This window comes from Geotrypetes seraphini, chromosome 3, assembly GCF_902459505.1.
Source record: "Geotrypetes seraphini chromosome 3, aGeoSer1.1, whole genome shotgun sequence".
Taxonomy (NCBI): domain Eukaryota; kingdom Metazoa; phylum Chordata; class Amphibia; order Gymnophiona; family Dermophiidae; genus Geotrypetes; species Geotrypetes seraphini.
The window spans coordinates 314,534,705-314,561,693 of NC_047086.1; the positions used below are offsets into that span (position 1 = coordinate 314,534,705).

Sequence of the window (26,989 nt, forward strand, 5' to 3'; positions counted from 1 at the left end):
ATGTTTCCATCCTTTAAAGCTATTTGTCTTATGAAACTGCAGCTATTTGGAACGCTTAAATCTACGCTCTCTCAGCTTAGAATTATTACTTCTTAATGTTGTTTGACGTATCCTTACATCATTTTATTTTGACAGATCTTTGTCCTGTTTTATAATTTAGCTAACATGTGTTTCTGTTCAAGTAGTAAACTGCTCCAGGACCTAATTCCAGGGCTGTGGAGTCGTTACATAAAACCTTCAACTCAACTCTTTTATTTATGGTATCGCCACTCTGGCTACGACTCCTTTATATATCTATATAAGTGTTGTACTTAGTACATAGTAACAAAAATGTATATAATGGCAGAACCCTATATTAAACGCTCAAAGGGTGATCACCAGCAACCAAGAATTAACAAAATCAATTTTTTTTTATATATATACATAACATTAAATAAATATGAGACATGTCAGTATGGGCCCAATCTCAGTATCAATAACCTTTCCCAGCAAAGCTTATTTAGGTGAAAAAAACCTAAATAAGCTTTGCCGCATACATCATTTGTCTCTTGTATGATTTAAATTTAAAGTGCGTGGAGGGAAAAATATAGGGGAAGGCGACTCAAAGAGCCCCACTCCTCAAACAGGATATCAAAGGAGAAATGTGAGGTGCAAAGTGCTGAAGTGCAAAAATGAGAATGAATAATAAATATGCAAAAACCGTGCCAAAAATGATGCAAAAATAATAAATAAATTGATTGTCTCTTTCTTATAAAATACTAAAAAGTCCCTGGGAATCAATCTCCACTCATGATTCAATCCCTACATGTTCCAGCGTTTTCCATGATCATATATGTGCAAATCGCAATCAATAAAAGTCCTAATCACATTTGATATCTCCTACAAAGTTGATTCAATAAATATATATATATAAATAATGAACTTATCTGAATCTGAAAAAGAGTTTATATCAGCTCACAAGTAACTTAGTAATGCAAGATGTGATTTCTTGGAGTTTTGGTTTAATTTATATTTGTCATTTTTGGTCAGATATTATAGATTTGCCATTTGTATTCTGTGTGTGGGTGACTGAGATATTCTGCTAGCTTGATTTTTCTGTGCAGCGTTTTGTAGTAATTTGGCTTGTTCAGTTGTCTCGATTAGTGGAGGAGATATGTGATAGGGGGAGGGGAAGGGAGACAGGGGTTTTTATTGATCCTTGTTCTGTATTTGTGATTTTATAAAATGGCAGTTGTACAGAATATTGTTTCTTTTTATTCTTTAATAAAATCATTTCAGTATAAAATCATAACTATTTGAGGCTTGTGCAGATGGGATCAGACAGTTTGTGGGGACGGCGACAAACTTTGTCCCCATGTCATTCTCTAGGTGCCGCTTTCTCTAATATAAATATCATAAAATATATTACATTGTGTAATCATCAAGAACTTGATATCAAAATATATTCTAAAAATAAAACATATCCTTATAAAATGGGTCAATCAAATTATTATCTGTAAAATAAGAAATTTAAGCATTATAATATACGCATGACATACAATTTAATAGTTGGTAAGCCCTCTGAAATAATCAAAGGGCTCTTAATATTGGACGAGCCCTGCAAGAGAAAAAAGAAGAAGTTCGGGGGGGAGGGGTGGGGGGGAAGTGAGGAAGCTTAATTAATTAAGGGGATTGAATGGGACTTTATAAAGAGTGGAAGTAATGGGAAGAGGAAGATTTATTGGTGATTGTAAACAAAGGTGTGAAAAGGTAATGATTGGTGGGAAAGGGAAAGATTTGATTGGTTTATTTGTGCGGGAGAATTCTGAGAAGTTTGTCTGTGGGAGGTTGGGGTCTGAGGAGGGTAGGCAGTAAAGAGGAGATAAAAAATTTGGAATTTGTGAGGGTAGTTTGAAGTTTTAATTCCCGCCCTTTCCCTCCCTCATGTTCTGTTGTCACTGTCTTTCTTTTTGGTGAGTGAGTGTGGTTTTGAGGGAGGGGGGGCGAGTTATGTTTGAGTTTGTTTCCAGTTGTTGGGGTGTTTGTTTGTTGGGTTCTGAGATCTGTGTTTGGGTGGGTGGGCATGGGGGGTACAATGGGGGGGGGTTGCAGCTTGGGCGGTAAATGAGAATGGATTCCTACAGGTGGCCAGGGATTATGGAAAAATACTTATGAAATATAATGATGAATGCTGTGTGCGGCACCGCCACAGACTGAGGTGAGGCCGGGCGACACCGCAGGTCTTGCAAATGAGATATTTGGAATGAATATAATGTATTGGGATGTTGAGATAAGCAGCTAGGTCGGGACCGACTAGCTGTTGGGATGGGAATCAGGAAGGCCACCTAGGATGAGAGATATGAATTTGAGTTGCATTGTTACTGAAGTATGATAATTAATAAAGCTGCGGCCAAATTTCTGCCAAAGTTTAAATTGCAAGTGTTTTTATTTATTTAAAGTTGAGGAGTTATGAGTTGTCTGAATGCAGGGTGCGAGTTCCAAATATTAAGGAGTCAAAGTTGGAGTTAGCACATTTTTACTGACTCCGACTCCAGTAACCCAAAAATCGCTTCTGACTCCTTAACTCCAACTCCACAGCCCTGCCTAATTTAAGGGTAGATTGTTGTATAAAAGTGCAAAGAATAGAATCGCCTATAGCATATGCAAGACCTTCTCTTTCACCAAGTACTCATGAAGCAGGCCATGATATCATGCAGAATCTCTCCAAGGCCCCTAACTACGATGTGCATGATCAGTTTGAAGACAAAACTACCCTTCAGAGGCCTGTTCCAAATCAGAATCACTTAGCAATTTGGCACATATTTTAATTACCATTTGTTTGCAATCGGTATACTGTCTACATTACATTACATTTGAGATTTCTATTCCGCCATTACCTTGCGGTTCAAGGCGGATTACAAAAGAGTTATAGAAGATGGGTTACAAAAGAAGATCTCTGGACATTTCCAGAGCGAGTAAAGAGTAGATCAGGTTGATTTTTTTTTGGGGGGGTTAGGAAGAAAATGGGAGGAAGGAAGGTACTCGTAGTGTTAAGACTTTTTCAGGGATTTCTTGAAGAGTATAGTCTCTGTGTAATAAGAAAAACCATGTTTGTCTCATAGATGCAGACATCATACATCTCATCCTCCAAATCCAAATTCGTGGCCATTGAGATGCAGTAATCTGATGCTTTATCTCAATGCTCCAAATGTCCCGAAGGCTAGTTTTTGGTTTTTTTATTCAAAAATCCAGATATTAATTTATACCACTGAGTGGCCTGGTGTCCCAGGAAATCCGCCTGAAAACATAAGACCAGCAGGCTACATTGATTTTCAAGATTTTTCCAATCAGGGAACCCCTCCTGAATAGCCTGCTTCAATTTCAACCATTTAAAACTTTGTGATTTATGAAGACCAAATTTATGTTGCAATTGTGAAAAGTCAAGCAGTTTACCAGCTGAAATAACATCTTCCAAAGTGCATATACCTGCCTTCATCCAATGCTTCCAGATGACCTTAAATCCGCCAATTTGAATCTTGGAGTTCAGCCATAGGGACTGACAGATTGAATTATGAATTGGAATTGGTGTTAAATTGTTTACATATTTTAGTGTCTGCCATGTATCTACTAAAATTCTATTGTCCTTATATAATCTAGGAAACTTGATACTTAAAACATGATTTAACCTCATAGGTGACATAAGTTGCCATTCCAACCACCACCAATCCGGAAGATTCTTCATGAGCTCCGCCTCAAAAAAGATATAGCAGAATTAGAAAAGATACAGAGAAGGGCAACAAAAATGATAAAAGGGATGGGATGACTTCCCTGTGAGGAAAGGCTAAAATGGCTAGGGCTCTTCAACTTGGAGAAGAGACGGCTCAGGGGTATTATGATAGAAGTCTATAAAACAATGAATGGAGTGGAAATGGTAGAAGTGAATCACTTGTTCACTCTTTCCAAAAATACTAGGACTAGGGGAAATGCAATGAAGCTATTAAGTAGTAGATTTAAAACAAACCGGATAAAGTATTTCTTCACACAATGTGTAATGAAATTCTGGAATTCATTGCCGGAGACTGGGGTGAAATTAGTTAGCTTAGCGGGGTTCAAAAAAGGTTTGGCTAATTTCCTAAAAGAGAAGTCCATAGGCCATTATTGAGATGACTTGGGAAAATTCATCGCTTATTCCTAGGATAAGCAACTTAGAATCTGTTTTCCTAGTTGGAATCTAGCTAAGTGCTTGGGGCCTGGGTTGACCACTGTTGGAAACAGGATACTGGGATTGATTGAGCTTCAGTCTGTTCGAGTATGGCAATTCTTATGTTCTTATGAGTACTTCCTTTGTAAGTGGGGAATTATCAAAACCACTTACACAGTAAAAAGCATTTTACCCAAATAATTTGACTATCTTAAAACCTCTTTCCCTCAATGTGGTTAAAACTATGTGTGCTTTTAGCTACATCAAAATGAGTCATGCCTAGGGATGCATTTAGGTGGGAGGAGGAAAAGTACCCCTTTAGATTTTGTTTGTATTTCAAATCCATCTGTGCATTTCCCCCCCCCCCAAAAAAAAAAAAAAGTTCCCCAGAAAAGAAGTGGGTGTGAATGTCTGCAGAATTCAAAATGAAAGTACAAGTATCATTTTAGGGGCATTTTCAAAACACTAAGAGCTCCTTTTACAAAGCCGCGGAAGCGGTTTAACGAGTGCGCTAAACCGCCAGCCGCGCTAGCCGCTACTGCCTCCTCTTGAGCAGGTGGTAGTTTTTTGGCTAGCGCGGGGGTTAGCGCATGATGAAAAGTCGCACGCGCTGAAGCCGCTACCGAAGCTTCATAAAAGGAGCCCTAAAATAAATCAGCACTTGGGCGTTTTTCTCTCCAAAACATCCAATTGCCGATTTTCAAAGCCGACTTTCTAGACATTTTGCTAGGCTTCTTAGCTGCTGTATGTCCAAAGTTTCGAGGGGGCGTGTTGGAGGCATGTTATGAGTGGGCTTTGGGTGTGCTAAGCACTTGGGCGTCTTGCCGTGATAATGAAACATTTCCCAAGACGTCCGGGACAGAATGTAGACGTCCGGAGTTAGACCTGTTTTAAAAGGCAAAAAGGAACTCAAACTGAACAGATGAACACTGGAGGGATTAAGTAATATAGAAACATAGAGTATGACGGCAGAAAAGGGCCGACAGCCCAACAAGTTTGCTCCCTCCTTCGAAAATCCATCTTTTAAGCATTCCTCTGGAGCGACCCCACCTGACTGTCCCATCGTCCCTTGAAGTCGAGCATGGTACTGGCCTCGACTACCTGACGTGGAAGACCATTCCATCGATCAATTACCCTTTCAGTGAAGAAATGCTTCCTGGTGTCCCCATTAAATCTTCCCTCCCTGAGTTTTAGTGGATGCCCTCTTGTCGCCATGGGACCCGTAAGACAAAAGATTTCTTCCTCCACATCAATGCGGCCCGTGATGTATTTGAATGTTTCTATCATGTCCCCCCTTTCTCTGTGCTCTTCGAGAGAATATAAGCGCAGCCTGCTCAAACATTCTTCATATGGGAGATTTTTTAGTCCTGAGACCATCCTAGTGGCCATTCGCTGAATCGACTCCATTCTCTTCACATTTCCTCAGTGGTCAATGACCTTCTCCCACCGCAGAAAGAACTGAATGAAACAGTACATACCTGTTTCTATAGCAGCACCTGGTATGGGAAAGCCTAGTAAAGCAGCAAACAGGTATCTTAAGTAGCCTGGTGGGTGGGCTAATGAACCATAGAGAGGAGGACCTAGGCCCATGTCCCACTCTTACACTGCATTTATGTTAGAAAGTGTGAGGCTACTAATACCCTACTATAGTGCCATAAAGGTGCCATCTGCAACCATAATAACTATTGGGGTGGTAGACGTGGGTATATTAGGTTTTGGGGGAGTTTTGGAGGGCTCAGTATAAATTATAAGGGGATGTAGGTAGATTTATGGGTATAACAAATTAGTGCAACATAAATAAGTCATGTGCATATCTCGTTTCTAGGATACACCATATCTATACCACGGATTCTGTATTTTTGCCAGTTTATACTAAGACAGAGACCAGAGCTATAGGAAATATTTTATTATAGAAATAGAAAAATATATAAATCACAAACCAGCAGTATTAATAACTAATTATTGTTCACAATATCTCTAAATACATAAATATATCTCATTACATAATTATTACACAATAATCCCTAAGTAAATGAGTAAATATAACTAATTCTTACACACTAGGTAATTCCTAATAATAATAAATTCCTGATTATAACAGCAATCTAAAAATAGCTTATCACCACGGGACCTTAACTCTCCTTATCCCAAAACAATAGAATTTTATCTAAGCCCCACTGATAGAGAGATAATTCCTTATTCTCACCACTTTAAGGTTTTGCCTCCTCGGAACAGGGAAATTGAATTTGTCCATTTCCTTCAGCGCAGCAGATGTGAAAATTCCTTCGAGTTAGATAGGGCAGTTTGTCACTGGAGCAAGCAGTCAGATATATGTGCTAAAGTTCCTTATGTGATGTAAAACCAGATCTGTTTCAAAAGCAGTTCTTTGTTTCAGTCTCATCCGAGGGCTAAGTCACAAGACGTACTTATCAGTCCTTAATTATTAGAAGGTGTGTGTTGAGAAACCTATGCGAAGATCCAAGCTTCCTTACATCTCAGCATAGACTAATAATTAATTAGGCACCTTCTCCTTAGTTTTTATAAGATGACCTCCCTCGGACCAATCCAGCAACAACACCAATTAGTAGCCTTTCTGTATATTCATGTACCGGCCTTGAGAGAGAGGTACCTCAGAAGATAAGAGAGACACATACCGATCATGGCAGCTCATGCCTCCTCCAACTTTCTCAGAAGCTGTGCCGGGCAGATGTCCTTGACTGAAGAAATACAGAGTTCTTGTAAACAAGCCCAGAATGCTCCTGGCAAGCAGCAGAGATGATTTTTCTTGCAAAAGATTGTTCATGCTTCTTGACATCAGTGAAAAAGATGGTTCATGCGTCTTGACATCAGGGAGAGGCCTAACCTTCAGGTGTGAGGAAGGAACCACCCCTACAGGGATTATGGTGAGACTACATCTGGCAATTCACAGCAGTGCCCTCTAAGGTGCCCTACTGCTCTGTTGGCATGTCCGTGTGGCCAGTCCATTGCAATGCTGGCCCTTCCCACATCCAAATGGTCTGGATTTTGACGTTTTGAACTTGGACAATTTTTGTAGTTGAAAAAGGTGAAAAAGTTAGGTGTCCTAAGGTTGGATGTCCTGCTAGCCAAGACGTCTAAATAGGTCATTTTCAAAAAAATAAATTTGGATATCTAATAGTTTTGAAAATGGACGTTTTCCTGCCCCAACCTTTAGATGTTTTACAGGAAACATCCAAAGTCGGACTTAAATATCCTATCAAAAATGCCCCTTCACGTCTTTTAAAATAGGTTAAAAAGCCTTGTCCTAATATGAATACTTGGAGCTAAATCATCAGCTCTATCTGTATAACTTTATACATATAGATCATCAAGGTAAAGTTATGCATATACTGGCAATTTTGTAAACTAATGGCTCCTTTTACGAAGGTGCGCTATCGTTTTTAGCGCACGTACTGGATTAGCACATGCTTGCTGAAAAACTACCGCCTGCTTAAGAGGAGGCATTAGCGGCTAGTGTGCGCTATTCCACGCGTTAAGGCCTAACGCACATTCGTAAAAGGAGCCCTAAGTACTAGCGTTTACACATGTAAACATTTAGACTAATACCATGTACAAACATACCAATGCTCCCTCTAAGGAGTGGCCAGGTGTGTGCAAATTTCTTTTCATGTAAGCAACAAGTTATAACAACACAGCAATTTTTGATTCCAGTATTAGCAAGACATTTCAGTATATAGCACAAAAATCCATCACATATATGGTATCGGATGTAGTTTACTTTAATGCATATTTTTATAGTTTAATTTTGATTGAAAGTCGGGGCAGTATTTTTGTGAGCAACCATGTAAAATGTATGAGCGGTTGCTCAAATGCGCCGCTTAGTGGAACATAGACGCACACATTCCAGCATGCTGCCCAAGCGCTATTCTGCAATTAAATGACATATAGTGAGTATTTGTAAGAGGGCATAGACAGGGATACAGTATGGGTGAGATAAAGGTGGGGCTCCTCCTTGCATACATAGGTTACTATAACTTACATAGGAACCTTCCGTACTTAGATGTCTGCATAAGTACGAGTGCCTAAATGTTAAGAACATAAGAATTGCCGCTGCTGGGTCAGACCAGTGATCCATCGTGCCCAGAAGTCCATTCATGTGGCGGCCCCCAGGTCAAAGACCAGTGCTCTAAATGAGTCCAGCCTCATCTGCATATGTTCCAGTTTAGCAGGAACTTGTCCAACTTTGTCTTGAATCCCTGGAGGGTGTTTTCCCCTATAACAGACTCCAGAAGAGTGTTCCAGTTTTCTACCACTCTCTGGGTGAATAAGAGCTTCCTTGCATTTGTACGGAATCTATCCCTTTCAACTTTAGAGAGTGCCCTCTCGTTCTCCCTATCTTGGAGAGGGTGAACAACCTGTCTTTATCTACTAAGTCTATTCCCTTCATTATCTTGAATGTTTCGATCATGTCCCCTCTCAGTCTCCTCTTTTCAAGGGAGAAGAGGCTCAGTTTCTCCAATCTCTCACTGTACGGCAACTCCTCCAGCCCCTTAACCATTTTAGTCACTCTTCTCTGGACCCTTTCGAGTATTAAGCATGAATATGCCCAGTTACATTAGTATTCTATAAAAGAATGTAGATGCCCACTTTCCTTTAAAGAAAGGCTCCCATGTTTTGCCCTTTAGATACCTGCTTCTAAGCACCCTATTATAGAATTGGTCACTGGCTAAACTCGTGCTGTCACTGCTGAATTTACACATATCTTATTTCTGTAAAGATTTTGCCAAGACTAAAGAGCAAATATATCCTTGATGATCAAAGCAAGTCCATCAAACAAAGTTGAGGGAAAAAGATAGTGAATATGGGGTTAATAATAATTAAAAAGTCTAAAAAGTGTCCTAAATGGCTACTTGGACGATCAAAAAGCCTGATCGTCCAAGTACCCATAACCAAAGCTGGTTTTTAGACGTATATAAAAACAGCTTAGGCGTTTCCCCTGTCTCTAGATGCACAGAGAGAAAAGAGATGTGTTTAGAGGAGGGGAAAGGGCAGGCAGTGGGCGGGAGGTGGGCCGACCAACACCTAGGCGTACAACAGGTATAACCAAAACATTAACAGGTTGCCTAGTCGGCACATAGACCTTTTTGACTTAGACGAAGTCAAAACAGGTCTAAGTGCCGAAAAAGGGGCCGCTGAGCTGATGGCCGCTGGCACCATCAGTTCAGCGGCCCGGCAACCTACCCACCGCAAGCATCGTGGCAGGAGAGATGCCTCATCTCCCCTACCGAGATACCATCACTCCTCTACCTGAACTGCCGCGACCTGCGGCAGGAGAGATGCCCTATCTCTCCTGCCACGGGTCGCGGCAGCTCGGGTAGAGGGGTGATGGCATCGCGGTAGGGGAGATGAGGCATCTCTCCTGCCGTGATGCATCACCCCCCCCCCCCCCGACAACATTGGGGCAAGAGGGAGCCCAAGCCCTCTTGCTCTGCGGCAGTCACGGCACCCCCGATATCATCAGGGCAAGAGGGAGCCCAAGCCCTCTTGTCCCGGCGATCGTGCCCCCCGACTCGATCTGGCCAGGAGGGAGCCCAAGCACTCCTGGCCCCAGCGACCCCCCCCCCCCTTCCGATTTAACGGGCCAGGAGAGAGCCCAAGCTCTCCTGGCCCCGGCGACTTCCCCCTCTGATTGAACGGGCCAGGAGAGAGCCCAAGCTCTCCTGACCCCGGCGACCCCCCCCCCCCTCCGATTGAACGGGCCAGGAGAGAGCCCAAGCTCTCCTGGCCCCGGCGACCACCCCTACTGGATTGGGCCAGGAGGGAGCCCAAGCCCCCCTGGCCGCAGCGACCCCCTACCCTCCACCCCCTACTAAAATATGGGCAGGAGGAATCCCAGGACCTCCTGCCCTCGACACAACCCCCCTTCCCCCAACGATCGCCCCCCCCCCAGAACCCCTGATCGGACCCCCCGCCGACCCACAACCCCCCCAGCCGACTCCATTCACAGGGGTTCCATTCCAGGAACCTCCTCGAATTTAAAATAAAACGCAAATGCGGTTTTTCGCCTGTCAAGAGGCAGGAGAGGGCATCTGGAGCGCCAGCGGGTGAAGAAAATCACTCGCGGTCTGCTCCAAACGCCTCTTCCTGTAGAAAAGTCGGGCTACACCAATCAGGAGCTGCTTTGACACATAGCTCCTGATTGGTGTAGCCCAACTTTACTACAGGAAGAGGCAGTCAAAGCAGACTGTGAATGAACGAGTCCACGATTCGTGAACCGAAAATTCATGGGGGAACACTGTATTGTGATTTTGTGAAAAAGGAGGGGGGGAGGTAAGTGTATATATTTTACATCTTTTGATTTATGTACATCAGGTTGTTAGAGGTAATTTGTTTTTACATATGTTCTTTATTTGTAACCAGTGCACACTTTGTTTCATTTGTTTGGCTTGTTTTTTATACATAAAGTATTTGTTGACTTGTAGACTCCTGAAGAAGGCACTTCATGCCAAAACATTGGCCTTGTTGAGTTCAGTTTTGTGATTTCAAGTTTTCATGAATAAAGAAATCGGCTACATCCCGACTTTGTATAAAGATTTTGCTCCACATGGACCTTCTCTCAGTTTAGATGATGCAACTTTAGCCAATAAAGGAGTCCTTTTACTAAGCTGTGGTGTAAAGTGGCCTTAATGCTCCCTTACACTGGTTTTTCCTGCACAATAAGGCACATGGCAATTAAAAACAAATCCACATTAGCACTTACCAACAGCTATTTTGTAGGTGGAAAGGTCTCAAACGGTAATCCTGTGCTAATCAGTGCATGGTAATGTTGCCGCACTAACTGATTAGCACAGAAATGCCCGCCTACCCCTAGACACGCCCCCACTGCACAAAAAGAAAGCATATTTTATAGCCCACAGGTAGCGCATGCAGATTATGAACTTAATACAGGATGCCTATGCTGTCCCGTAAGGCATTTGAAGTTGTGTTAAGCGCATGCTAGCGCTTACTGCAGCTTGGTAAAAGAAACCCAGAACTATGTGTATGACTAAAGATTGTGTTACCCAAGGCGTAATGCGTTACTGAATGCAAAGCAGTTACGCATTCAGCAACCTCCACAACTGCACAACTGCACAACTACCAGTATTGAGTATCAGCGGTTATGAAAATTGCTTCTTCAACGTCTGCACCTCAAAACATAAGATAAATGTTGTCACGTTAACAGTATGAATTTTCATTTGTTTACATAGGTTGTAATAATGAGGGATTACCATCATGAAAATGTGGTCGACATGTACAATAGTTATCTAGTTGGTGATGAACTATGGGTTGTTATGGAGTTTCTGGAAGGCGGCGCATTAACAGACATAGTCACCCACACAAGGTATGTATTGCCTTCCATCTTAGTTAACTTTTAAGACCATGCAAAATGCAGTGATTGGTCTTGCAAAGGTTTGGTGCTTTCAGGGTCTCAATCTGCAGAAAAGATGGATAAAGTCATGTTGTCACACTTGCTCAAACGTCCATCTGTAGTGCAGCCAGTGGCGTAGTAAGGGGGGGGGAAGTCCGCCCTGGGCGCCATCTTGGTGGGTGTGTCTGCACTCATCCTCCTCTCTGCCCCCCCCCCCCCACTACCACGCATGTGCAACCCTTCCCTCCCCACGTACTTCTGTAACATTCCCAGTGCGAATAGCAACTCCAAACTGCTGCTCGCACCAGCATCAGCTCTTCCTCCGACATCACTTCCTGGACCTAGGAAATGACGTCGGAGGACAAGCCAATGCTGGTGTGAGCAGCAGGTTGGGGTTGCTACTCGCACCAGGAACATTAAAGAAGGCGGGGAAGAGAAAGGGTGCGCGCATGGAAGGAGGGGACAGGGGAGGGGCACCACCACCCTGGGTGCCTCTCGCCCTCGCTACGCCACCGAGCGCAGCTGCTGAGCATCTACATGTTTCACTAACATATTTTCTCTCAGCTGAGAAGACCAAACCCTTGATTTTTTTGAGACGTACTTGATTTAATAAATAGTGAAAGGATCTCAGTCAGAATAAGTACGTGCAACCAAACATCAATGAAGAAGAAGGAGATTGTAATATCCTGTTTGTGTAAAAGAACATCCAGCTTTTATATCCATTAAATACTGCGGACTCTAATGAGATAACAAATATAAACAATAAGCTAAAACAAATTAGTCAATGGCTAAAAGACAACATGCTGGCCCTGAATCCATCTAAATCTTCAATGATGTTTTTCCCGTGGAAAAGGGATCTTACATTTTTATCAAAAATACTCTTGGACAATTTCCCACTACAAAAAGTAACAACGACAAAAATACTGGGAGTATTATTGGACTATGAATTATCCTTCCATGATCAGATTAGCTCCGTAGTTAAAAACTGTTTTTACAAACTATGTCTCATTAGATCCCTAGCCAAAGTCTTAGAACCAAAAGCTCTTAATGTTCTGATTCATTCCTTGGTTATTTCCAGGCTGGATTACTGCAGTACATTATACCATGGCATATCTCTGATAGAAATAAGAAGGTTACAAATTATACAAAATACTGCAATAAAAATTATTACTAACTCCAAAAAATATGATCATGTCATTCCCCTGTTACAAAAAGCACACTGGCTACCAATTTCACATAGAATAATCTATAAAATTGCACTATTAACCTTCAAAATTTAACAAACCAACACACCAATATTTTTACATCGTTATTTGATACCATATTCCCCAGCCAGATCTTTAAGATCAATAGATCAGCATTTGCTGACCATCCCGTCTCTGAAAATAATAGGCACCAGAAGAGCTACAGCTTTTTCAATCTTAGTACCCCAGCTATGGAACAAGTTACAAATTTATTTGCGTGGTGAAACTTCTTTAGAAAAATTTAAAAGCACATTAAAAAGCCACCTATACAAAGATGCATTCGAGTCATAAACAGGATAACTTTTTATCAACAATCTCAGGTTCAAATATTAATATCTAACCAGATCTATATATAGTTCACAACTTCTCCCTTTCATTCTTAAACCTTGTTTTATTTGTAAAACATTTTTAATTACCCTCCTGATGTTGTTTTTCCTTAAATGTTCTCTTACTTTCTTTAATAATTGTAGTTTACTAATCCTTTTACCTTATGTATCACTTATTAATTGTGTACATTGATTGTATGTTTGCCTGTTTAAATTGTTTTAAGTTGTCCTCCCCCCAATTTTTTTTTATTGTTATACGCATTGAAAATATTTGATATTGCATTTATATCAAAATTTTAATAAACTTGAAACTTGAATTTATTTATTTATTTAAAAAAAATTCTGTACCGTTTAAAACTAAACAGTTTACTTGATTTACATACATAATATTATAAAAACATAATAAAACAGACACCCAAAGAGAATGGTTAACTAGAAAAAGGCATCTACAAATAATTGCGTCTTGAGTCATTTTCTAAACAAGCCTTTTTCACGACAATTTCAGATTTGGCCCACGAGGGAGTTCCATATTTTAACTCCCGCACAACAAAAAGTAATTTTACCAGTCTCCACAAGCCTCGGGATAACACTCGTCTTCAGTAAAGCTAAATTCTCAGAACGTAATGATCTATTTGGTGTGTAACTAAGCATCTTATTTTTAAACAATTCTGGAATGAACCTCTGGAGACCATGATGAGAAGATGAATTAGAGGTTGTAGAATTATAACTAATGTATAAATTATAACTAATAATAAAAAATCCTAAGGATCCAATCTCATCAGAATCAAATTATCGACCAATTGCTAACTTACCATTTTTCACTAAGCTAATAGAAAAAATTGTCTTCAATCAAGTAAACAGCTTCATTGAGAAAACTCATATATTACACCCCAACCAGACCGGTTTTAGAACCAATTATTCTACAGAATATTCAATGATAGGTCTTACAACAAACATTCAATACTACTTGGATCAACATAAATCAGTGCTTCTAATCTCACTTGACCTCTCGGCAGCCTTTGATACCTTCGATCATCATTTACTTCTTAATAGACTATCTGCCATTGGTATCTCAGAACAAGTTCTTAACTGGTTTAACTCATACTTTCAGGATAGGTCATCTAAAGTCATTTTCAAAGACACTTCATCAAATAATTATATAAACTCATATGGTATCCCTCAAGGTTCAATTTTGTCTCCTCTCTTATTTAATATTTTCCTAGCTCCACTTCTTACGCTAAGTCAGTCCATAGGTTTTTCAGCTTACGCAAACGCTGATGACATCCAGCTTATTCATCCACTAAATACCGGCGATTCCAATGAGATAAAGAATATAAATAACAAGTTAACACAAATCACACAATGGTTAAAAGAAAATATGCTATCCCTTAATCCAGCTAAATCTTCAATAATGCTCTTGCCATGGAAAAAAGAAATTATATTTGAAGCAAAAATTTTTTGGGACAGTTTTCCATTACAAAAAGTAACGACAACTAAAATATTGGGAATATTGTTAGATCATGAGCTTTCCTATCATGATCAAATTAGTTCTGTAGTTAAGAATTGTTTTTATAAACTTCGCCTCATTAGATCGCTAGCCAAATTTTTAGAACCTAAAGCTCTAAATATCTTAATTCACTCTCTGATTATTTCCAGGCTAGACTATTGCAATACATTATATCAAGGCATAACACAGAAAGAAATAAGAAGATTACAAATTATACAAAATACTGCAATAAAGATTATTACTCATTCCAAAAAATATGATCATGTTACACCTCTTCTGCGAAATGCACACTGGCTACCGATTTCATATAGAATAACATACAAAATTGCACTACTTATATTTAAAATTCAGAAAACTAATACCCCAATATTTTTATATCGGTACTTAATACCCTATTCCCCTGCCAGATCTCTTCGATCAGCAGAACAAAATTTAATAACCATTCCAACGCTAAAAATAATAGGCACTAGAAGAAATACAACTTTTTCTATTTTTGGACCTCAGCTCTGGAACAAACTTCCTATCTTTCTAAGCGCTGAAACTTCTCTAGAAAAATTTAAAAAGAACTTAAAAAGTTACCTCTATTGAGATGCATTTGATTCTTAAATTAGATAATCTTTTCTTTTTTCCCTTTTCTTCCCCTATCTATACCTCTCCTGATGTTGTTCCTCCCTAAAAATGTTTTTTTTTTTTTTTTTTTTTAAACAAATGTAATTTTATCCTAGTAGTCCTTATGTACTTTTTATTGTCTATGGATATGTTTTTATGTCTATTGTTTAAATAATTTATTTCCCCAAATTTTAATCTTTGTAATACGCATTGAAAATATTTGATATTGCGTGTAAATCAAAATCTTAATAAACTTGAAACTTGAAACTTGTAAGGTGTGTACTATACTATAATGTGTTCTGTTGTTTGCATAATTTATTGTTGTACAGTGTTTCCCCGGTCATTCGCGGTCGGCGGTTCGTGGTCCCAGTCATTCCGACTGCGACTGCCAACCAGAAGAGGACAGCTAGAGAGGCAGGAGAGAGCAGCCGGAGCACCGGCGAGTGAAGGTAATCACTCGCTGTATGCTCCGACCGCCTCTTCCTGCACTAAAGTCGGGCTTTACCAATCAGGAGCTGCGTGTCAAAGCAGCTGTCCTGCTGCCCTCTCCAGTCTCCCCCACGAAAAACCGTATTCGCGGTTTTTCAAGATTCGCGGGGGTTCCTGGAACGGAACCCACGTGAATTTCAGGGGAGTACTGTAATTGTTTATTGCTTATTTCCAGGTTATACTTGTACGCTGGAATGGGTGAATTTCTTCAAAAAGTCAATAAATAAAAACTAATATACTAGCTTCTTTTTTTTTGGTATGAATGGAGAGCAATCCTCCTAAGGCTGAGAATATATTTGTTTTAAAATGTTTTTATTTATGCTTCCAAAGAAACAAAGCAATTTTACAATGAGAACAATGAGAAGAAATGATTATGAAATATAAATAAACAAAAACAAATTAGTTCAAGTCAACATCAAGGGAGACCCCTGATGTTAAATTGCAGAATATTAACAAAAAATAATCAAATTCTAAAACAGTATATACAATGCTGCGTCATTCCAATCCTAGTTTTAATTAATTCTAACCTATGGTCTACTGCCTGAGGACACTCTTTCCACAATAAATTGTTCCAAATGAAGTAAATCTGTAAACACATACTTAGGGCTCCTTTTACAAAGGTGCGCTAGTGTTTTTAGTGCACGCATCGGATTAGCGCGCGCTAGCCGCAAAACTACTGCCTGCTCAAGAGGAGGCGGTAGCTGCTAGTGCGCACTATTCCGCGTGTTAAGGCCCTAACGCACCATTGTAAAAGGAGCCCTTAATTGCTAGCAAGCGTGACTTCAGATCGAAAGATTTCCTGCATTCCCTGTGTAGATCTTCCTACATGAAGGAAGATTTTAAGCATCAACCCAAAACATGACTTCTTTTTTTTTTTTTTTTTTATTAAATAAGACCAAAGAACTAAAAGTGTCTCAGTTTTGAAGATAAAAAAAACTAGACGCATGGAGTGATGGCAGTGGCGTAGTGGAGGGGGGGGGATAGACTACCCTGAGTACTGTCTTGGTGGGGGCGCTGGCACCCATTCTGCTCTCCGTCCCCTGCTCCTTCTCGAACTCCCCCCCCCGACCATGCACATGCGCCTCTTCCCTTGCACCTCTTTAATTTTCTCGGCGCGAACAGCATCATGAAATTGCTGCCCACATTGGTGTCGGCTCTCTCCGACGTCACATCCGGGTCCTGCACCTAGGAAGTGATGTCAGAGGGAGAGCAGACACGACATGGGCAGCACGTCTGTGATGCTGCTCGCACCAGGAAAATTAAAAAGGTACAGGGGAAGGGAAGGGGAGTGCGTGCATCAGAGGGAGCGGAGAAAGAGGGCTGTGGAGGGCCACCACCACCCCAGGCGCCACTCACTCTTGCTACACCAGCCACTGAGTGGCGTACCAGGGGCAGGAAAGGAAGGGCGGTGTGCCCCAGGTGCACGCCCTAAGGGGGTGTACAGCTAGCACACTGGGTCTGGAACTTCCTGCCCTACTCTGCTGCGGGACCTTCCTGTACCTCCCCGTAGCTGCTGGTACACCCCCTCCAATGTTACTTACTTGTTCCAGAGCAGAGTCAGCAGCCTTGTGGAAGTGCAACAGGGTCCCGCGATGATTGTAGCTGCTGGCTCTGCTCTGGAACAAGTAAGTGATGTTGGAGGGGGTGGACGGGCAGCCGCAGTCATCACAGGACCTTGCTGCATGGCTTTGGGATGGAGGGAGAGAGTGAGAAAAGAGCAGGATGCTTATATGGAAGGGTGGTGGAGAGACAGAGAGAAGTGGAGGGAGAGAGAAGGGGTAGGATACTGGTATTGAAGGATGGTGGAGGGAGAGAGAGAGAGAAGGAAGCAGGATACTGGTATGGAAGGGTAGTGAAGGGAGAGAAAGGGGGCAGATGCTGCTGGAATTGGTGTGCAGGGAAAGGGGAGAGACATAAGGGGGAAGGATACTGGATGAAATTGGGTTGGAGGGAAAGAAAGGGGGCAGACGCTGATGAAGTGGGGGGAAGAGAAAGAGACAAGGGGCAGATGCTGATGGAAGAAGGGTGGATGCAGAGAGAGAAAGGGCAGGCATTGGATGTTAGTGAGGAGGGTAGAGAGGCAGCCTATGCTAGATGGAAGTGCAGATGGGAGAGAGAAGGGAGCAGATGCAGGAAGGAAGTGGGGAGGATAGAAAGAGGGGAGCAGATACTGAATGGAAGTGGAAAGAGGGGGCAGATGTTGGATGGAAGTGGACAGAGGAGAAGATGCTGGATGGAAGGGGTAGAGAAAGAGAGTCCATGCTGGAAGAAGGGGATAAATAAAAAGAAGGCACTTGGTGGGGGGAAGAGGATTGAGTTAAGGAAATACTGGAGGGGGTGAGGGAAAGAGGTGTCAAGCTGTAGGTAGACAGTGAAAAGGGAAATTGATGACAGGTTAGTAAGAACTTAATCTAGACAGATGCAGAAAATAAATTGAGAAGAAAGAGGAGTGAAGAAAAGGGAAGGGAAAGGAGAGAGTGAATTGCCAGACCATAGGGGTGTGGGAGAGGGAAGGAGAGGAGAGAGATGCCAGACCATTGGAGGAGGGAAGGGAAGAAGATGGATGCCAGACCAATGGGGGTGAAGGGAGAGATGGAAGGGGGAGGCATACAGTTTCTGGAAGGGGAATAGAAGGAGAAAAGATGCCATATAGAAAGGCAGAGAGGGCAGACAGTGGATGGAAGGAAGAGAGTGACAAGAAGATGAGGAAAGCAGAAACCAGAGAAGACAAAGGTAGAAAAAAAAATTATATTTATTTTTTTGCTTTAGGATAAAGTAGTAGTATAACTATTGATAAATATTTATAAATAGAAAATGGAAATAAGGTGATTCTTTTATTGGACTAATTATAATACATTTTTTACTAATTCAGAGACCAAAACCCCCTTACTCAGGTCAGGACAGGATACTGTAACAGCAGTATACTTTACTGACCTGAGAAAAGAGGTTCTGACCTCTGAAAGCTAATTGAAAAATGTATTAGTCCAATAAAATGGTATTATCTTATTTTCCATTTTTGTTTTATTCCCCCCTTTGGCCCTCTGGCACCAGAGCTTTTACTGCCGCGGCCTGCAATAAAAAACCCTAACGCAGCTTTATAAAAGGGGGGAGGGGGGGTTATCTGTTAATTTGTAAAGTGATGATTTCTTAGAGAAAGGAAAAGATAATGGTTACTGCGGATGTGCAGACTAGATGGGAAATTTAGCCTTTATGTAGCATCATGTTTCTATTTCTTTGTTTTTTCAAATTTACATTTGCTATCTTTATATTTTGCACAATATTAGGGAGACATGAGTCACTGTTTCTATGGTGTTGTATTGTATGCACAGTTCAGCTTCCTGGTGGTTCAGTTTAAGTTTTGTTTACGTATTTCTATTTTATTCCCCCTTTTACAAAACCGTAGAGTGTTTTTTAGTCATGAACAGTTACACTAGCTCTGGTTAGTCTAGTATTATGTAACAGAATCTGGGCACCTTGAGTCTGTTATAGAATATGCTCTGGCCTAGGGTTACCAGGCGTCCAGATTTCCCTCATTAAAATTATGTCATTATAAAAGGTTCTTTGAAAGAACCTTTTCTTTCCAGGCAGCTAAACTAAACTCATGGCTCGCCCAAATTGTGCTTGATGTCTCTTCTTATCTTGATTTTAGAAAGCAGATTAAAACTCAATTATTTTGAGTTCTTAATATATTTTATTATTATAATCTTTTATTCTTTTAAGATTGTTGTACACTCTTCATATGGCATGTTTGTATTTTTTTCTTATATTATATGCATATAACTTGTTGATTTCAATGATTTGCATTGTTTGTATTTCAATTAATTGTTGTGAACCGCCTAGAACTTCTTGGGTATGGCGGTATACAAAATAAAATTATTATTATTATTTCCCTGAACATATCCGAACGGCTTTTCAAAACCCGGCACTTTGTCCGGGTTTTGAAAAGCTGGTGAGATCGGGGCCAGGGCTAGAGTGCATCTGCGCATGTGTGCAATGTCACGTTGCATCTGCGCAGCCCTGACCCGAAGAGATGATGTTTGTGTGGAGCTGGATTTGGGGGGGCAGGGCGGAGTGGGGTGGAATGGGGCAGGGCCACATGCCCCCTTTTACCAGATGGAAAATCCGGTAACCCTTCTCTGCCCCCCCCCCCTCAGGTTGCATAAATGAAGTGCCCAATTAGAGAATTACCCCTACTGAATATATACATACAGCTGCATCTTCTTTGGAGCAGAGAACATCTGTTCTCTCTGTTGTTGTTTTTTTTAATAATCTTTATTCATTTTGAAAATTTACAGCAAGTGTACAGGAATATATCATTAGTAACAACAATAACACTTGTAATTCTCATATAATTCTATAAACATAAAACAGGGTGCCTATGCGACTTTTTACAGCGGGCTCTCAGAACTAGGCCTAATACAGAGAGCACAGATGATGTTGGAAGAGAACATCTGTGCTCTATGTATTAGGCCTAGTTCTGAGAGCCCGTTGTAAAAAGTCGCATAGGCACCCTGTTATAAAAATACTTCTTAAAGTGCAGATTTACTGTGTTAAGAATCTTGTTCAAACGTTGCCTTTTTCTTTGTTTTAGGATGAATGAGGAGCAGATAGCCACAGTTTGTCTGTCTGTTCTGAAAGCACTCTCCTACCTTCATAATCAAGGAGTCATTCACCGAGACATAAAGAGTGATTCAATTCTGCTTACCAGCGATGGGAGGGTGAGCTTTTTAATGGTCTCAACAGTAAGGGTCAGGTCATGAAAACTAGGGACCGAATAATTCCAAAAGAATGCTATTTGTTAAGTTTTATTTATTATTTAATGAAAAATTATATCTTACAATTAAAAAAAACACAACTCCGAGGTACCTCAGCATAGTGGCCTTTTTGTGGCCAGCACCTGCCAAAATGTATAATGGTCGGGACTTGATGGTGCTGAGCACTGCAGAGCTTGGTAGAAGGAAATTCTGGCCACTCAGCTGTCGATGTTTGGAGATCCTCACCAGCTATAGCAAGGTTTGGAGCAAGTGTTATAGATAGGGGACGAGTGGAAAAAAAATATACAGTATATTCAAAATCATCATATTTATACAATAGCATCATCTCAAAGAAACTTTTTTATTGCCAAAATTCAAAAATCATTGACCAAGCAAGCAATGCTTAAAACAGAGGGAGGAGAAGATATCAGAATAGCTCTTAATGAAGGCTCATTGGACCTCTTATATTGCAGTTATTCCAGATTCTGATCCTGTTAATGTAGCTTTCAATCATGTGTCTCTCTCACTTCTGTTTTTTTTTTCCAAATAATCACTTGTATATGCAAAAATCATTAATTCCTAGAAATTATTTATTTTGTCCCAACTTAATTGAAAAACCAAAGAAGAAAACAATCCAATTCGTGAACACTTATCTGTCTTTAAAGACTGCAGTGCTGGTTGACAGTAAATCATTTCTGACGCTCACTATAATATCCTTGAAGCATTTTTGTTGACACAACCTGCCTCGGGGGATTTTGATCACCACCACTCTTAAAAAAAAAAAAAAAAACAACACAAAAATCTTTATCAGTTCACCTAGAGAATGGCATGGGGACAAATTTGTCCCAGTCCCTGTGGGATATATCTCCATCCTCATCCAGTCCCTGTAATTCTGTCCCTGTCCCCTCCCTGCAGTCTCTATCCTCATCTGCACAAGCCTCAAACACTTTAAAATCATAAGTGTTCTAGGCTTCTGCAGATGAGGACAGAGCTTACAGGAATAGAGACAGGGATGGATATAGATCCCACGGGAATGGGGACAAATTTGTCACCATGTCATTCTCTAACCACCTACAAGTACATCATACTCTAAAATTACACCATATCATCTAAGGGTCAGATTTCTACATGTTGAAAGGATGCTCAAATCAGGCCTCCATTGTAGAACTTGCACCTAGATTCACCTGATCCTTCACACTATAAGCCTGTGTGCAATTTGCATTTCTTAATTAAGGTCTTAGAGAAAGCAGTTTTGCTGCAATTAACCTGCTACTTAGACAAGGCTACTGCATTCTAGGTTTTCAAAATAGCCAGTGTCAAGACAACTTTGTTTCCCCTGCAACCTTTACATTATGGAGTTCCTCACGGATCAATTCTGGGGCCAGTTTGTGCAATATTTTTATAGCACCTTTAAGCCACCTTGTTCAGGGTCATGGGATTAGTTCATATTATTACACAGATGCCATCCATCTGTGCTGTTATACTGAACCTTGATTTCCTGATCTATCAAAATTAAATGTTTGGATAGGATTACAGACTGGCTTATTAAATATAAGCTGAAGCAGAACCCCACCCCCACCCCTAATTGACAGCTCACCCCTCTTAAGAATTCTGTATGAATCCTCACTTGGCACTTCAATCTTGTTTCCAGGGTGAAGAGAACTTGTTTCTCCTATTTATTATGGTAGCTCTCTGTTGGCAGATGTACCTGTTTACTCATCAGGATCTACGGCTAGTTCAGAATATTACAGCAAGGATTTTATGTTATGCACATATTACCCCTCTTCTGAAAAATACCCTGGTTCCCAGTTAAATAGAGAATACAATCTAAGATCTTAACAACGTTTTTTAAATTTTTTTCTGTCCAGTTAAGTTGCTTATTTGAATAACCATCTGATTTCATATATGCCATCTTGTTTGAGATATTTAACTTAAACATACCGGTGTCTTCATCCTTAGAACATGTTCAGATGTTGCATTTAAAATTGCTTTTCGTTATTAGGCCTCAACTGTATGGAATTCTCTCCCAGCTAATTTGTGAACAAATTTGGCATAGGCAGGGGTTTTTTTAACGCAAAGGTAAAGGTTTGGCTATATATATACAAGTTTAGCAAACCCTTATCGACAAATGTTCTCAAAGTTCAGAATCAACTTTAGCCTTCAAAGCTTATCTAGTCCTGCTTAATGATACTTCCATTTGTACAGATTTGAATTCTTTTTATATTCCAAACTTCCAGGAATTTTCCTCTATCCTTGCTTCTATGAGACTTACTACTTCCCAGCTAGATTCTATTCCATCTATATGGCTAAAATCTGATCGTGATCTTCTCCCTTTGGCATTGCAGATGATATCACAGAGCCTAACTTTTGGTCTCGTCCCATCCTCTTAGAAGAAGGCAGTGATATGTCCAATCTTGAAAAACAAAACATTGGACCCTTTGTCACCCGCGCATTACCAGTCTGTCTCTCATCTCTGTTTTCTTTCTTCTTTTTTAAATTTTATTTAGTTATTAATGCCAACAAAAAGTGCAATACAATTTATATACAAATAATAATAATCAACCAAGCACTTATAATCAATCAGCATCTATACAAAAATAAAATTCCCTCCCCCATTTAGCATTACCATCAGGAATAATACCAAAACAGATGATATACCCCCTCCCTTGGATGTGTGGGTGTAAAACAACAGAAAATAAAGATAAAGAACAAATATAACAAATCTACAAAAGACGTCAATGGACCCCAAACTAATTTGAATATTTTATTATGCCCCAGCATGTCAGCATTCATTTTCTCATACTTATAAGTTAAGCATAAGCTCGCCCACCAAAAAGGAAAACTAAGGTGATCCCAATTCTTCCAATTGCGAGTAATCATTTGTTTGGCTATCCCGGTCATAATTAGGAAAAGCCGACATTTATAGCAGTCCATGGGGGCTTAATATGCAATAACGTTCCACGTCAATGGAATTGATGCCTCCAGTATGGTATTAATCTGTCCCCATATTGACTTCCATATTGTATCTCTGTTTTCTTTCAAAACTTTTGGAGAAAATTGTTTTCAAATAACTTCTTTCACATTTTGAACATTGTTCTGTTCTATACCCTTGTCAATCTGGATTTCGACTAAATCATAGCACAGAAACAATCATTACTGCTTTTCTTAGTGAGATTTCATTCTATTCTTGATTCTGGTAATATGGATCTGGTTGTATCACTTGATCTGTCTGCTGCCTTCAGCTTGGTTGATCATTCCTTATTGCTACCACGACTCTTGGTTTAGGGAGCACAGTTTTAGATTGGTTCACATCATATCGTACTTTCTCTGTACTAACTGAAACACAATCATTTATTCCTTACCAACTAACTTGTGGTGTTCCCAAAGGATCAATTGTCCCCTCCCTGCTTTTCAACATTTTCCTTAGCCTGTGGCAACAGTAGTTCAGGAATATAACATTAGAGCTTTTCATTACGCCAGTGACATCCTATTGTTTTTCCCATCTGCACCCTCTTTACCAGATTTCTCACCACTTCAAGCGTGTCTGTCAGCTCTAGTGCACTGGCTTACACAAATTAGTCTTAAAGACAGTAAAATGCTAAATGCTTTGTTCCACACTTATTTGATATTAACATACCACCAGTATAATCATTTCAATACTTAGGACTGAGCACCCCTCCTGCTTCTAACTTGGAGGTAGGAGGGGCTGGGTCGGGCCGGGCCCGGCCGGGGGAGGGTTGGTAGGCCTACGGAGCAGGAGGAACTGAGCAACCTTCCTGCTCCCAACTTTCGGTCCATCGGAGCTGCAATCTTTTTTTTTTTTTTAGTAGTTTTGAGCCCAGCGAGCCCATGGTTTTAACCCGCTTTAAACTTGTGGGTTAAAACCACGGGCTCGCAGGGCAGGGAAGGGCAGTGCAGGGCAGCAGGACTTCAGGGCAGAGAGCAGGAGATTTGTGCTTGAGTTGGGGCAGAGAGCAAGATATGCAGTCGGAAACCACTGAACGACTGGTCCCCAGCAGTCACTTTTGGAGCTGATCAGCCAGCCTAGTCGGATCAGGAAATTTGTTTAGTGAATCACGTCCCTACCTACTTTGCATGCAGTTCCTCTCATTTGCATGCATTGATTGGAAGCAGATCGCAGGAGAGGTTAGTGAATCGGGCTGGAGGGAAATTTGGTCGCTAAGGGGTCGCAAACCGATCGGTACACGATCAGTTTGCTTAGTGAATCTAGGCCCAAATTTCTTGCATAGTTCAGCTTGGCTTTTTGACACTTTGGGGTCTTTACTGTTTGCATAGCCTTCTAAATGTTTCCACTTTGCACATATTATTCAGGCATTGTCCAGGATGCAAGCTTCTCTGCCTCAGGGGATAGACCTAGAGGTAACCTCAGAAAATATTTTTTCACAGAAAGGGTGGTGAATGCATGGAACGGCCTACTATTGGAGGTGGTGGAATTCAAGAAAGCTTGGGACAAGAATGTTGGATCTCTAAGGGAGAGGAAGGGATAACGGATAGCATGGTTAGGCAGACTAGATAGGCCACATAGCTAGCTTGGGTACAGTTGGTGCATACATGCTAGGACAGGGTATGGGGTTGGGGGGGAGGGAGAGGGAGAGGTATTCATTAGGACAAGAAAATTTGAAGGGTAGTTGGCTGAAGGCTATAAGAGTCTAGGCCTTAGACCACTTTTGGTCTAAGTTTTTTTGGGGAGATAAATATATACCCCTTTTGATTTTGTTTTGTTTTTTGAAGGTGAAAGGAAGGGTGAGATGAACTCATGTTTAGGAGTGCTTACATGGCCAAAATCCTTATATGCAAATCTAAAGGAGCAAGGACCCCCTAAAGTGATACTGTTGGTTGTGTTAATTTGTTCTTTTGTTTATAACAGAGATATCAATATTTTGTTCCAAGAACCTTATAAAGAATTGTAACATATTCTTCTATAATGAAAGCTTTGGTTTGGTCAAAATAGACTATTACTAATAATAAGGGGAACACCATCTGTATCTTGGTTTTAAGGAGTTATCTCTAAGGATAATAGGTACTCGCCGTACCACAATCTTCTCAGTAACTGCGCCTATGATTTGGAATTCTCTTCCTATATATATAAGATCCGAACAAAATATACAGAAGTTCAAAAGCAATCTAAAATGTTTTCTTTTTAAAGATGCCTATAATTGACTATTTGATTTAGTCCAGCAAATTTGTTAACTTTTCCCTACCCTAATGTACTTTCCTTTTATGTATCTTTCCTTGATAAATATTGTGGTTCTCCCCTCCCACTGTACCACTAAGGTCTTAATAGTTAAGTAAGAAAACTGTCTGACTTATTTGTTTGTGTATAAAAGTTTTTATTATCATTGTACAACGCTTAGTATCCTAGGATAAGCGTTTAATCAAATCTATATATATAAAATCGGAGGTATGTATGTGTGTATGTATGTGTGTATGTGCCGCGATCACGCAAAAACGGCTTGACCGATTTGAACGAAACTTGGTATGCAGATCCCTCACTACCTGGGGTGATATGTTCTGGGGCTCTCGCGGTCCAACTGCACACGTGGGCGGAGCTACAAACACAAAATCAGATTTCACCCATTCATGTCAATGGAAAAAATGTAAAACGTTGCCATTCTCACAGTAATTCCAACTACCTGGGGTGATATGTTCTGGGAGTCTCTCGGCCCACCTGCACACGTGGGCGGCACTACATACAGAACATCAGATTTCACCCATTCATGTCAATGGAAAAAAAGTAAAAAGCTGCCATTCTCACAGTACTTCAAAAATGGCTTGACCGATTTGAACGAAACTTGGTATGCAGATCCCTCACTACCTGGGGTGATATGTTCTGGGGGTCTCGCGGCCCACCTGCACACGTCGGCGGAGCTACAAACAGAAAATCAGATTTCACCCATTCATGTCAATGGAAAAAATGTAAAAAGCTGCCATTCTCACACTAAATAATAAACGGCTTGACCGATTTGATCGAAACTTGGTATGCAGATCCCTCACTACCTAAGAATATAAGAACATAAGAAGTTGCCTCTGCTGAGTCAGACCAGAGGTCCATCGCGCCCAGCAGTCCGCACCTGCGGTGGCCCATCAGGCCCATGACCTGTACGGTGATCATTGTCTGAACCCTTAAATCCCCTTGGTCTCTATCTAAACTCTCTCTATATCCCATCTCTACCTCTATCTGTATCCCTCAATCCCCCTATCTTTCAGGAATTTATCTAATCCTTCTTTAAAACCCTGGAGTGTACTCTGTCCTATCACAGCCTCTGGCAGTGTGTTCCATGTGTCCACTACCCTCTGAGTGAAAAAGAACTTCCTAGCATTGGTTCTAAACCTGTCCCCTTTCAGCTTCTCCGAGTGATATGTTCTGGGGGTCTCTTCACCCAAGAATTTATATGTTCTTGCTCCTGGAGGTGAAACTAAAAATGTTGTTTATAATCAAGTTTTGTGTTTGTTGTATTGTATTCATTTTGTA

The 26,989-nt window shown here is 40.7% G+C and overlaps 1 protein-coding gene across 11 annotated transcripts in view; it reads left to right on the forward strand.

Moving 5' to 3' along the window:
• Positions 1-26,989, forward strand: part of PAK5 (p21 (RAC1) activated kinase 5) — a 287,465-nt gene that overhangs the window by 250,247 nt on the left and 10,229 nt on the right. For all 11 annotated transcript variants that reach the window (XM_033938815.1, XM_033938812.1, XM_033938811.1 and 8 more), the window contains 2 exons: positions 11,407-11,540; positions 20,334-20,460. In XM_033938815.1, coding sequence (XP_033794706.1) covers positions 11,407-11,540; positions 20,334-20,460 — 261 coding nt within the window. The remainder of the gene's footprint in view (positions 1-11,406; positions 11,541-20,333; positions 20,461-26,989) is intronic.